A 14,779-nucleotide genomic window follows, 5' to 3' on the forward strand; every position below is an offset into this window, starting at 1 on the left:
TTGTGAAACCGGACTGATTTTCAGTTGTCAGTGAGATCTTGGTTGGAGATTCCTGCTCTCCTGACTATCTAGCACATGTATGGAAGCAGCAGCAGTATGGAGGACAGTACAGGGCAGTACTGAGCAGTGCAGCTGTAACTCCAGCTCTGGGGACACAGAAATCATTTACTAGCAGCAGCAGTGTCTGTTAATACCTGCAGCTCCCGTCTCATTCCCCTCTCTATAGCTTTCTAAGGGCAGCATGTAACTTGATCATCATCTAGCTGAAAGTTTGAGTGTCTCAAGATGGATTTAAACTGATTAATATATGCAGGGTGAGGAATCTGAGGTATGAGAAGAAGTGGCTCAGAAGTGGAAACTGAAGAACATTTTTTTTTTTATTAAGATGCATTAAAAAGTTTCTCATATTCACTTGTACTATTGATTTATAAAGCTTTTTAAAAAGTAGAGTGTCCAATTAAAGGGATGATCCCATTTTATACATGTAAGGCATATCCACAGGACAAAGCCTGATGGCGTGGATTCCAAAGTATGTCCTCATCAGGAGGTTTGAATGGTTAAATTCTTACTTTATTTTATAACCTTCTCTACACTCTTACCATTTTGTTAAAACCCAGATAACCCCTTTAAAAGTAATCTATCACCAGGTTTTTGCCACCTAATCTGAGAGCAGCATTACGGAGAGCTAGAGATCCGGATTCCAGCGATGTGTCATTTACTGGGCTGCTTAGTGTAGTTTTGATGAAATCACTGATTAATCAGAAGTAGATCATCATTACAGGAGTACTTGGTGTGCTGCAGGTAGTCCAGTATATTCCTGAGCTCTGTATAACTGCTAGATCTGCAGCAGAGAAAACATTGATTTTATCAAAATGACAGCAAACAGCCCAGTAAGTGATACATTGCTGGAATCAGGGTCTCTGTCTCTACATTATGCTGCTCTCAGATGGGGGAGCAAAAACCTGGTGACCGATTCCCTATAAGGTCCTGTTCACACCAATCGGAGCTGTGCACCAACCCTTCGTACTTCATAAAGAAGCCTGAAGGCTGTGTATCCACATCTACCACACACAGTGAACAAAACTGTGCCTCTCTAAAGGAGAATGAAAGATTAAGAACCTTCCAATCCAGCCTGAAAAAAACGCAGGGAACAACCTGCGGAAAAACTGCGGCAAAACCGCATGCGTTTTTCCCGCGGATTTGGTGCGGGTTTTTAAAACAGGTGCAGTAATCTTCAACTCCCAGAAGTTTCTCAAGAAATTTTCTTGAGAAAAATCACTTTTCTAGTGCGCACATAGCCTTAAAGGGGCTTTCAGGTTTTACATAAAAACAATTATATGTGCATGTAAAGACATGTAAATATCACTTGTTCAACATTTTCTTGACTCGCTATAAACCAAACCACAGCAGTTATATAATCTACTGCTTTACCAGGATAGGTGAATCGCATCTGATTGCGAACATGAATGTTTCTATTTACTGACAACAAGCAGAGATCTTTAAAAATTGTACAAGTGAAACAAAAAATACATGGACTTCTTTTTTTAAACCCTAGGTCCTGGAAGAAGTTTATAATTTTTTTCTTAAAGGGAATCTGACAGCAGGTTTTTGCGACGTCATCTGACAGCAGCATGCTGTAGGCAAAGAGATCCTGATTCCAGTGATGTGTCACTTAGATTACTGGCTGCAGCCTTTTTGACACAAATCAGAGATTGTAGGTTTAAGCATGTAGCAGAGCTGAGAGAGCTGTCCCCACGCACACCAGGCTCTCTACAGTGATTGTACATTGACAGTGAGGGGTCATACAGAGGAGGGGATAAGCCCAAAAGCCAGGTGCCTGACATTGTGGTCCCAACAATTCTTAAAAAACATAGCAAATAAATAGATTGGACCTTCACAAGACTGTCATCCCTGAATTCTGTGTGTTAACCCTTGCAGCATGCTATCTTCAGCTTATATAGTAAAAACCTGCTGACAGACACTGGTTGTGAATCCTATAACTTTCCTTGTCTTCACCAATCGCCCCTCAGCTTAGGCCTAAAGGTGTATGACTGCACACAGGTAGAGACGGTTATAACGACAGCAGGCGCCTTTGTGCCATCTACTCCAACAACAGCTGTTTATTCCTTTGTGCAGCAGAATAGAAGGAAAGTACAATGACGAGCTGGGCCTGAAACTAGTCTGCATGTGACAAATCAATGTCCTATAATCCCCCAGAGAACAAAACTGACATTTACATAAATTATCTCTAGTCATTAGAGCAAACAAGAAAATGCAAAAGGGGGCAATGCTGTGAGCTCCCTGTATTTCTGTACCTACATCCTTTGCCTGGATAGGCAAAGGATAATAATTTTCTGAACTATTCAACATTATTAATATACAAAGGGTATTAAAAGGGGCATGTTGTCAACACTTCGTATGTGTAATGCCCGAACCTCCATCCCTGCAATATCCTGCCCCTCCCCCGGTCGGGGACTCCGGTACTATCACCTTCCTGGCCATGCTGCTCTGTCCCTGGCCATTTCTGCTGTCCCCTGGGGCTTGCACACGCTGGAAATGTCCTTAGGCAAGTGGACATGCCCCTTTCCTTAAAGGGCCAGTACACCCTAACCCGGACGCACCTCTCAGCCGATTGCTGAGAGGCATCATGTATTTAAGGCACCCTCCTCTTGTGGGATGTGCCTGGGTAACGTGTTTCAACGTTGCTAGTTCTCAGGTCTTTTTGTACAGCCACTGCTGTTATTGTACTGTATTGCTGATGCTCTTCTGTGTTTCAGTGACTCCACTGCTGCAACTATCCATATCTACTACTGCTGCGATTGTCCACACTGTCCGCTCCAACAATACCAGCCGCTGCAGCTACCAGTCTCGGCCGCTGCAGCTACCAGTCTCGGCCGCTGCAGCTACCAGTCTCGGCCGCTGCTGCCGCATCTACCCATCTCAGCCGAATTACAATACTGGCTGCTGCTCCTACTATCAGAGACTATTTGTGTAACTATCCGTGCCGCCAGCTGCTGTGGCACTGTGATCCCCTGGGGCTGCCCTTGTTGCCTACCTATCTCCACCTCCAGTAACTTTAGTGAAGATTTGGTAGCCGTTCAGGTACGCTCCTCCAGGTCAGTGATTAGTGCCTTTGGTCCAGTGGATCCACTTGCCCCTTGCTTGCCCACTGAGCATTACAATATGACAGCAGGACCCCATTCCTGCCCACAGGATGTATTCCCAGATACAAAATATTTTAACTGTTGGAATTAGAACACCAATTTTTTTTTCCAGGAGGAATAAAAGAGGAACGAGTTTTAAGAAAAGACGCTCCAGACTTGTTAATCTATATGGAATGCAAGTATTTAATAACACATATATGTCACAAAAGCTGGTAAGAGATGAAGGATGTATTCATCTGTAAGGTCAGTTATATAATAGAAAGAGCCATCTCTCTGTCCATCTCTGTTGGACTGAGGTCCACCACCACCGGGCTTAAAAGCTTTTTTTTTTTCCAGCATTCAAGTTATTGCTTATGGATAGGATATAATGTATTCATCACTCAGAGTCTGACTGCTAAAACCCAGAGATAGCCCAAAAACGGGGCTGCAGACCCCCATCTGAATGGGCGGAGGTTGAGAGTGGGCATCCAGCTCCACCCTCTCTCTCTGGGAGTGTTGGAAATTGCCGAGGACTGTAGCTGGCCATCTCTGAATGGCGCACAGGACCATCAACAACAGGGTGAGCAGAGCCCCATTCTCAGGGTGGGTGCTGATCCCAGTAATCAACTTATTCTCTATCCTCTTGATAAGGAATAACAGACTTGATACAACTCCAATAAATGTAAATTTGGTACATTAGGTGTATGTTGTACATTTTCTAATACACATCTGAATGTGCTCTCCTATGAAAATACCCATGAAGAAGTGTCCAGCCGTCCTTACCTTGTTCAGCCATTCAGCTCGTTCAATATCCGGGAAATGGACCTGTAAAAGAAAAGTAAAAAGTGATGAGCATGACAATACCAACAATAACAAAAAGTCAGTTATAATAAAATTAAAATGTTGTTGTTATTATTAACAACAACAACGTCAGTTGCTGTATAGGCCCCCCAATGTCTTATCAAATGTGACTCTTCACTGCGGCATTTTTTATTTAACAGCTTAACATTTTCACCAACTTTCAAGAACTGAACACAGCCCCCTTAAGCTATGTAAACACAATGAGACCCCTATGAAGAGGGAATACCTCTATGGTTATGGTCCACACTATGGTGGTATTATCATCTCTGGACTCCTCTCCAACACGTACTTTTTCATCCAACAATGAGAGTGGTCTTAAAAGTTCATGAAAGTCTATGGAGCCTTGTTCTGAGGCTTCATAACCCTTGATCTACATAATCGAGGAATATTGTGGGCACTGCTGGACTACGTTGTACCTGGGAACTTTGCTTTCTAATAAATTGGTGAATGATAGCGTTTTCATTTTATTTCTCTCTTTTTATGTCTTTCTTGGATTCCATACATGGACTATGTTGAATTCTCTGGACTACGTTGGACCTGCATGTTTGTTTTTTTTTTTGCTTTTTTTTAATAAAATGGTGAACGAGGGAAAATGTGGGGGAGTGTGTATTTAAATAAACAATGTTTGTGTGTCTCATTCTTTTTTACTTTTTGGGATAGTAATGGGGGTGTCTGATAGATGCCTCTCCATTACTAACACTAGGCCTTGATGCCAGCTGACACTACACAACTCAAATCAACCCCATAAACCATTGCCACAATTGCCACTGCACCAGATCAATTGAGAATAGCTAAGGCGAAGTGCATCTAATGTGATGCTCCACTTCTGGGGCGGCTGCGTGCTGGTATATTTAGGCTGGGAAGGACCCGATAACCATGGACCTTCCCAGTCTATCAGCCCCCAGCTGTCTGCTTTACCTTTGATGGTTATCAAAAATAGGGGAGACGCCAAACAATTTTTTTTTATTTAAGCTGTCCAATAAGCTACAAAAGGGTGTAAATTTATTATATGTTGGGAGCTTGTACAATGTGTATGTCTGCCTGCTTTTATTATTTATCTCTATAGCATTCATTGCTATCCATAAATGCTTGAAAAACTCATGCAAATGTCATTGAAACCGCGCTAAAGACGCTAGTTTATGCCGTTGCGTTTTTCCGGGTCAGAGATGCAGAAATGTCGCAGAATTTTCTGCGACCAAATACCGAATGTGTGCACATACGTCACCTCCGGTCCTCCCAAGATCTCCTCCTCTCCTCCTCTCTCATTCGCTCCTCACACAACCGACTCCAAGACTTCTCCCGAGCATCCCCAGTCTCCTGGAACTCGCTGCCTCAACACGTCAGACTATCCCCTACCCTTGCAAACTTCAAACGGAACCTGAAAACGCACCTGTTCCGAAATGCCTACAATCTACAATGAACTCGCTGCCGCCCGACCACCGTGCGGAGCTGCCGCCCGACCACCGTGCGGAGCTGCCGCCCGACCACCGTGCGGAGCTGCCGCCCGACCACCGTGCGGAGCTGCCGCCCGACCACCGTGCGGAGCTGCCGCCCGACCACCGTGCGGAGCTGCCGCCCGACCACCGTGCGGAGCTGCCGCCTGACCTACACCCCCAACTATTGTCTCCTCCCCATAATCCTATAGAATGTAAGCCCGCAAGGGTAGGGCCCTCTTCCCTCTGTACTAGTCTGTCTACTGTAACTTGTATACGTATTTTGTATGTAACCCCCTTCTCATGTACAGCACCATGGAATTAATGGTGCTCTATAAATAAATAATAATAATAATAATAATAATAACATACTCTTCCTCTAGAAACCATTCTATTCATTGTTTTCAGCCCTGAATCAATGGCTCTAGCACGCTGGACTTCATTACCAAGAGTAATCTATAGAGCCGTCCCCCTCACTAATGAACACAGAAGACATATAATGTCACTTTCCCCCATAATGTGCACACGGCCTTGTATATAATAATAGGTAGGTCTGCAGCCCTGCAGCAGCACTAAATTCAGCACTAAATCCAGCCGCTGTTGACTTTGCTGCTGATCTAGACATAAAGCAAATACCTTCAATTTACTTATCAGGGCACAGGTTTAATTATTTAACATCCTGAAGAGGAACATTGGTTTCTCAGGACCAGCTCTGACAGATCTGCAGATAGTCAGCTCTTATAATGAAGAGTCGCTCAGCACAAGCCTCAGATCTGCAAACGAACTTCACATTTACAGATACAAAAAAAAAGACCCCCCCACTGCACAGGGTTAAAACGAGCAGCGTGACATTTATGTGGAGCAGAATTCAATTACAGTCAATCATGAGGCAAAATGGAAAATTCTTTTGGCTGGAGATGACAGTCCCCCTCCCTCTTACCTTTCCAACATTGGGGGGAGGTGCGGACCCTGCTTAGGCGTCTTTCCCTAATTGAGAACCTCCGCTGGGTTCTGTTCTAGAAGTACTGGCTACATTCCAACAAGCTGTAAAAGGCACACAAAGTAGATTTTTTTTTCTTCTGTCCCCCCCCCCCAAAAAAAAAGGCAACTGTAGTCTCTAATAAGAAATAACATTGAAAACCACTATAAGCTTCTGCTCTGGTTTTGCGGAAAACAGTATTTGGTTTTGAATTTTTTGGGGGGAAAATACGATCAAAGGAAAAAAAACGATCCCACAACTTTAGATCTCAGCAAGCCGCAGTTCTTTAAAGGAATCTGTCAGCGGGATTTTGCTACCTCATCTGAGAGCAGAATAATGTAGGCAAGAAAATTCTGAATCCAATGATGTGTCACTTAGATTACTGGGTGCAGCCGTTTTGACACAAAGTATTGAGTTTTAAAGATTTGTAGCAAAGCTGGGAGCTGCCACACCAGGCTCCCTATAGAGATTGTGCATTGACTGTAAGGGGCACTTTGCACACTGCGACATCGCAGGTGCGATGTCGGTGGGGTCAAATTGAAAATGACGCACTTCCGGCATCGCATGCGACATCGCAGTGTGTAAAGGCTGGATGATACGATTAACGAGCGCAAAAGCGTCGTAATCGTATCATCGGTACAGCGTCGGCGTAATCCATAATTACGCTGACGCAATGGTCCGATGTTGTTCCTCGCTCCTGCGGCAGCACACATCGCTGTGTTTGAAGTCGCAGGAGCGAGGAACATCTCCTACCGGCCTCACTGCGGCTTCCGTAGGATATGCGGAAGGAAGGAGGTGGGCAGGATGTTTACATCCTGCTCATCTCCGCCCCTCCGCTCTGATTGGCCGCCTGCCGTGTGACGTCGCAGTGACGCCGCACGACCCGCCCCCTTAACAAGGAGGCGGGTCGCCGGCCACAGGGACGTCGCACGGCAGGTGAGTGTGTGTGTGAAGCTGGCGTAGCGATAACTTTCGCTACGCCAGCTATCACCACATATCGCTGCTGCGACGGGGGCGGGCACTATCGCACTCGGCATCGCAGCATCGGCCTGCGATGTCGTAGTGTGCAAAGCCCGCCTAAGGGTACCGTCCCACTTTAGCGACGCTCCAGCGATCCCACCAGCGAGCTGACCTGGTCAGGATCGCTGGTGCGTTGCTACATGATTGCTGGTGAGCTGTCAATCAGGCAGATCTCACCAGCGACAAGTGACCAGTCCCCAGCGACGCGTGGAAGCGACGCTGCACTGGTAACTAAGGTAAATATCGGGTAACCAAGCGATTGGTTACCCGATATTTACCTTGGTTAAAAGCACACACCGCTTAGCGCTGGCTCCCTGCACTCCTAGCCAGAGTACACATCGGGTTAATAAGCAAACTGCTGTGCTTATTTACCTGATGTGTAGTCAGGCTACGTGTGCAGGGAGCCGGCATTGGCAGCTTGAGAGCGGCGGACACTAGTAACCAAGGTAAATATCGGGTAACCAAGAAAGGGCTTCCCTTGGTTACCCGATATTTACCTTGGTTACAGCTTACCGCTGGCTGCCAGAAGCCAGCTCCCTGCTCACTGCACATTCAGATTGTTGCTCTCTCGCTGTCACACACAGCGATGTTTGCTTCACAGCAGGAGAGTGACGACCAAAAAAATGAACCAGCACTGTGTGTAACGAGCAGCGATTTCACAGCAGGGGCCAGGTCGCTGCTCAGTGTCACACACAGCGAGATCGCTAATGAGGTCACTGGTGTGTCACAAAAACCATGACTCAGCAGCGATCTCGCTATGTGAGAAGTACCCCTAAAGTGTTAATCACACCAGGGGGCGTATCGGACTGCCCTGTGCATTTTCCAGTGCTGTAAGGCCTAAGACACACGGCATGAAAATCGGAGCGAGTGGAGTGCGATAAAACACCGCATTCTACTTGGACCAAGATTAGCCTATGTCCCAGCAGCCATGAGCGATTATTTTCTCAGCCCCAATTGGACCGAGAAAACAATCAAAGCATGCTGCAGGTGCAATGCGATCCAGGTTTCTCTTGCACCCATTCAAGTCTATGGGGCGAGAGAAAAATCGCACTGCACTCACAGTACGCTGGTGTAATGCGACTGCAGGGCGAGAATGGCAATAGCTGGCAACGGAGGAAAGAGGGAGATAAATCCCTCCCTCCCTTCCGCAGCGCCGGCCCACCCCCCCCCGCAGCTGAAGTCTGATCGCATGATCAGACCTTAGTCGCAGTGACACTCTGCTCCCGCTGTGCTGCCAGCGTGAGCCGAGTGTCATGCGAGGATCACAGTAGATCCCAGTGTGGCCCCGACCTCTTAAACACTTTCGCTTACATAAACAACTGCACACACACTGATGAGAACCACAGTTGCTTTTTGTTTTTAACTCTTACAGCATGCTGTCCTCAGCTTACATAGCAAACACCTGCTGACTGATTCCCTTTAAAAGGGAGCCTGACAGCAGATTAATTCCCGAGCCACGAGCAGCACGTTTCAGGCACTGGCTGTATGACCTTAGCCTGGTATGGTTGACTGCAGTGTTTCAGAAAAAAACATACCTTAAAAGCCACCGGGCACAGAGCTGCATGGAAGAAGTCAGGCAGGGGGTCTCTTTTTCCTGCCTGCTGCCAGGTTACCCTGCACATGCGTATAGTGAAAAACCCAAATTATGAAAATACAATCTCTACTAAGGCGGTGTTCACACCTGCGTTTATGAGAGTTAGGAATTCATGAGTAATACGTCACAGAATCAAATGTAAATAAAAAGGTCCCATTGACTGTAATGGGGTCTGTCTGGTGTCCGTTACATATTTCTTTTTTGTAACTGTTGCATACGTTTTGCATTAGTTCCGTATTGCACATGAATTCGGTTTATATGCTTCTACGGTAGAAAGGAATAGAAAAATGGAATACAAAACAAATAAAAAAAGAAAAGCAGCAATGAACAAGCCTCAGGCTAGATTCACATGTGTGCCAAGAATGACATTAACGTGTTCAGTTACAGGTGCAAAAAAAAAAAAAAACCCCCACCAAATACCCAAAACAAAAAAGCATCATTCATACCTGTAACGATTAGTCATAAAACAAAGGTTGAGTTCACACATTATGTAATCATCCATTAGAATGGATCCTGCAGAGATCTAGTGGCAAAAAAGTTGTGCACAACTTTTTTGTCCGTAGTTAAATAACGGCTTTTTGCTGGATCCGTGTTTTTTGGGTTTGTTTTTTTTTTTAAACATTGGAGTCTGTTTATCTTTCATTTGCAAAGGATCCAGTGAGCAAAAAACAGATCTGATTCAAATGAAAGAAAAACGGATGGCTAAATAGCAATCCATTAACGGATCTGTTCTCCGTAGACTCAAATATTTAAAAAAAACGGATCCGGCAAAAAGTAGTTATTTAACAACTGACAAAGTTGTGTTTGTAGAATTTTTTGTCAATGGACCTCTGTTGAATCCATTGTAATGGATGATGAACGCAGCCTATTAGGGATCTGACCATTTCTCATTATCAAACCTGTTTTGGATCCCAGTGGTGACCCTGTTCCACCCGGTTAAAGCAGCAGATCATTAATGAAAGTGCTGGATCCGTCTTATGACGGAAACCACCGGCGCCTGACGGACCAAAAATTCTCTTCCCCCATTTACAAGTATTGCAGCAGGTAATTTTACACTGTGGTATCACATTCCTGTGATAAATCATGGTGGAGTCAGGCATTGAGCGGTTTGCCCGATCTGGACAACCAGTTTCCAGATAGTGGGCAGCCCTGTGGCCAGTAAATTTGCAGGAGCTTCCGCTATTGGCAAACCCCAATGATTAGCTGCTACCGCTGGAAAGCTTCTGTGGTTTGTTTCCAGCAATGACAGGTTGATGAATGGGGTGTAATAATAGTTTTAGAAGGTTGTAAAACATAGGACATCCATAACATCATGGCACAGATAAAATCCTATAGTGAATGTGCGCTATTCTTTGGTACAAGGTGGTTTATCCACCAGGATCCTGCGCCGCCTTTACGCCGGAGGCTGAGCCCGTGGAGCCGTTGTCTTTACTGTGTGAGCACCGCAGCACACGAGCTTCTCTGCTGACACAATACTATGAATCACAAAGTGTAAATCGAAAAAAGCAAGTGCCCCACCCAGACAGCTCGTAGAGGACAGCTCGGAGAGGACAGCTCGCAGAGCCAGTCTGTTTCCTTTCTGAGTCATACCATTGCTCCACTGCAGCCTGGCAAGTTTCCCCGACCCCGGTCTCCAGGCGGACGGTTACTGTAAACAAGAGGCTAGTCCTACCGAGAGCGGGGTATACCCAAAATGTACAGAAGACTAGAAAGAAAGCATTTAAAGTGACCTCAGACATAGACAACGTCCTACAGAAGGCAACATCTATGTTCTGTGGACAGGAATAACGCTTGTAGGAGCAGCACACCATGTATACATATACGTACCAGTCCTAAGGCATCACTATACATCCACCAGGATAACAATTTCATGCACAGAACCAGGGACAAAATTTATTTTTCTATCAAAAAGTAAGACTTAGATAGAAATCGGGTATATACCGCGCTGATACTCAATGGTATATTAATACAATTCCTTTATTGTTCATACAGGTCTACGCGTTTCAGAGACTTCAGTCTCCATCCTCAGGACCTCAAAGGAACAAGGTATTGTTCCTTTGAGGTCCTGAGCAAGGATACGGATGTCTCTGAAACGCATAGACCTGTATGAACAATAAAGGAATTGTATTATTATACCATTGAGTATCAGCGCGGTATATACCCGATTTTTTTTATCTACGTCCTACTACTAACTCTACATTTTGGGGCTGCAGCAGATACTATTACTGAGTGTGAATCACAACCTGAGAAGGCGAGTGTACCGTGATCCTTTTGTGCCTCATTTCCCTAACGGGTAAGACACTATTGCGCGCTCTCCTCCACAGCATCATTTACTGGTATTATTTTTCTATCAGGAACAGCGCCACTATTATCTACAGGCTATATGTGGTATTGCAGCTCAGCCTCATTTAATTTATTATCAAGCTGCTGTACCAAACATGACCTATAAACAAGGGTGGCGCCATTTCTAGGCTAAAAGTAGACTCTTATCTAATGCCATCCAATACCCTCAATGATTGCGTTAAAATTCAGGCCCATAATGTTTTGCATTGGGGCTCCACACACGGACACCGCCTGGAGCACGGACTGCGTCATACAGACTACCTGCATATGGTAATGTGGATGAGCCCATAGACATAATGCACGTATCATGAACATCACTTCTTAATCTTTTCCTATATACAAAAATAGATATGAATGTATCTTTTGGCTCCTGGACCCAGTATGTTATATTAAAGGGGTTGTCGCAAATCCCCATTAAAAGAAGTCTCTTAGCAGGTTTTTAAAATGTAATCTGAGGACAGAATGCAGTCGGGGATTAAACACAGATTTCAGTGATGCCTTTATCAAGTTCTGAGCTGTTGTTTACTTGCAACAATTGTTTTAGCAACAGGAGATTTTCATTGCTCGAACTACAGCAGCCTCATGCCTGGCAGTCAAACATGCCCCCTCCTGTAATAAGCATCTTACTCTCTATAGAGATTGTACATACAGAGCCTGGTGTGGGCGGGGCCAGTTTTTTTTTTTTTAGCTCGGCTACATTGCTAAATCTAAAAACTCTTTGTCAGAACCGCTGCACCCAGTAATTAAGTGATACATCGTTTGATTCAGGGTCTCTTTGCCTACATCATGCTGCTATGAGATGAGTTAGCAAAAACCTGCGCGTTCCATTACACACCCGAGGGGCACCGCAATGTATGAAGCCTTCTACCATCAATGATATTTATTACAATTTACGTCATCATTTTGCTAAATATACTTTATGTAACGGATAACGAGGGTGACATAAGTGACTTTTGTATACAAAAATGGGCATTTGTCCCAGTAAGCAACAAATTCTCATCGCCTGAAAAGCTAATTTCATCATATAATTTTGCAGAAAGTGTCATTCTGCTATAGAAGCTGCCAAAAACTTTTTAAAAATGTTTTCTTATCCATTGATTTATGAATCAAGGCCGTAAAAGGGGCTTTCATCATTAGAAAACCATGGCTGGTTTCTCTCTAATAGCACCACACCTGTTGAGAGGTTGTGCACGGTACTGCAGCCCGGATCAGTCACTAACAAACCCGGGGACAAATCTGTGCACAGGAGTGGTGCTCTTTTTTTTGGGAGGTGGGGGAGGAGAAGCAGCCATATTTTTCTAAAAAAATTATTTAATCCCTTTGAACATGATCCTCTATCTTCAGAATAGATGAATAATCAATGTGGATCTTTTGTTAGCATGAGCCATGTGATTACGCACGGGAGGACTATGCTGACTCCGAGGGTCTTCAATATGGCATGCCCGGACACCGCGCTGCCTGTTTTACCTTCATTTGTTGTGTTTCCCACATGTAATCGGCGTCTTATTCACGGGTTGGGCCGGGCCCAGAAACGCCCCGGGGCCAGTGTTCAGTTATTCCGGTAAATTAAGCTGTATTGTACTAGGTGATGTGCTCTCCTCCCGTTCTCACAAATCGTTCCAACCGCAAATTCTTAACCTGATCAGATATTTGTATGAGGTGAAGAAGAAAACAAGAAGCGGTGGGTGACCTCCAGTGACCTCACGGACATTTTTCTTCCAAAACAGGACTCTGTACACATCTCCGCAACCATTTAATGTATACATTGGGACATCTGCTGTATACAAAAGTAGAGCATGAATCACCAACAGGGTGTCCACAGCACTATACAATACCCTTTTTTCATGGTATAACGACTGGACAAGGTTAAAAAAAAAAAGGGGCACTCTTTTGGACTCCCTCAAGCTGATGTGAACCTATGGGAGCCTATGTTACAGGCGAAACGGCAGCGAACCATCCAGCCAGGACATGGATCCACTGGACTACAAAACCGGCTTACCCTGGAGGGATGTGACAAAGCCGCTACCTGGGCTTCTCTAGAGTAACGGGGGGTGAGGTTAGGTTTGAGCTGCAAGTAGCTGCCAGGTAGAACTCTACCATGGAAGACGACACTGGCGAAAACAGGTGAGACTGTGTCCTACCAGGACCGGATCTGGATAACCGGCAGGGTGAAAGTTAGTACTGGGACAGACGGGACTGGATCAGGTCTAGGTTGAGGCAGGAGAACAGATTCAGGAACACTGGCTGATACCGGGACACATGAACGGATACAGGAACACAGGCTGGTACCAAGACACCGGAACAGACACAGGAACACAGGCTGATACCGGTTCACAGGAAACTGGTACCGGGAATACAGCATGGTACTGGGACACGAGAACAAATACAGGAACATAGGCGGGTAACTGGATACAGGAACAGACACAGGATGGTATCAGGACGCAGGAACCGAAACAAGAGCACAGGATGGTACCAGGACACAGAAACTGGATGAGAAACTCACCCTGGAACTGGGAACAGAATCAGGAACTTAGGTTGGAACCGGGAACAGGAATTCAGGCTGGCACCGGGACACTGGAGCAGGTTTAGGCAGTCGGACAAGTTCAGGATCGGGTCTGGATCACGTTCCAAATCTGGAACACGGACCAGATAATAAGTTAATGGCCACAGGTGTACAAAAACTACTGAACAAATGTTGCACATGCACCTCACAAAAGGGGAGGGTGCCTTAAAAATCTGGTACTTCCCAGTGATAGTCTAGGTACACATCAGGAACTAAACTAGTACTCCCCAGCAATAGGTTGGGAACACATAAGGTACGTGTAAAGCTTAAGAAGCAGGGAGCGTGCGCGCTCGCAACCTACGTACATAGCCAAGAAACCTGGCGTGTCTAGGCCCTGGAAGCCAGGAGCCGCAGAGGGTACAGACAATGGAAGAAACATCAGTGCAGTGAGTGGAGCGATAAGTGCATCTGTGTCCCTGCCAATTAGTACAGGGAACGCCGGCATTACAGCGTATTATTACCTTTATTTATACAGCAACATTGATTCCACAGTGCTGCACATAAGAAGGGGGTTACATACAAAATACAGATTACAAAGAATAAACAATGACAAATGTTATAATGGGGAGGGAGACAGCAAGTTAGCGGGTGTATGATATATACTAGTCACTAGAATTACAAAAATCCATTTATTATGAAGAGTTTTTCCAGGACAGCACCACAGATTACAAGACATTGCCAAGTAGGTCTAATCATGGGGGAATTTACTAAGAATGGCATCAATATGTTGGTTTTAGACGAGTACACTAGAGCGAAATACGACAAATACAGACAAGGCTCTGATATAAATTTTATTAAAATTTGTCCGTCCTACCCCTTTCATCAAGACAGACAGACATAATA

The 14,779-nt window shown here is 45.1% G+C and overlaps 1 protein-coding gene across 3 annotated transcripts in view; it reads right to left on the bottom strand.

Moving 5' to 3' along the window:
• The window catches only part of ESYT2 (extended synaptotagmin 2), a 212,419-nt gene that overhangs the window by 131,419 nt on the left and 66,221 nt on the right, over window positions 1–14,779 (bottom strand). For all 3 annotated transcript variants that reach the window (XM_075315456.1, XM_075315455.1, XM_075315454.1), the window contains exon 2: window positions 3,927–3,968. In XM_075315456.1, coding sequence (XP_075171571.1) covers window positions 3,927–3,968 — 42 coding nt within the window. The remainder of the gene's footprint in view (window positions 1–3,926; window positions 3,969–14,779) is intronic.

The sequence above is a fragment of the Anomaloglossus baeobatrachus genome, chromosome 6 (assembly GCF_048569485.1).
Source record: "Anomaloglossus baeobatrachus isolate aAnoBae1 chromosome 6, aAnoBae1.hap1, whole genome shotgun sequence".
Lineage (NCBI taxonomy): Eukaryota > Metazoa > Chordata > Amphibia > Anura > Aromobatidae > Anomaloglossus > Anomaloglossus baeobatrachus.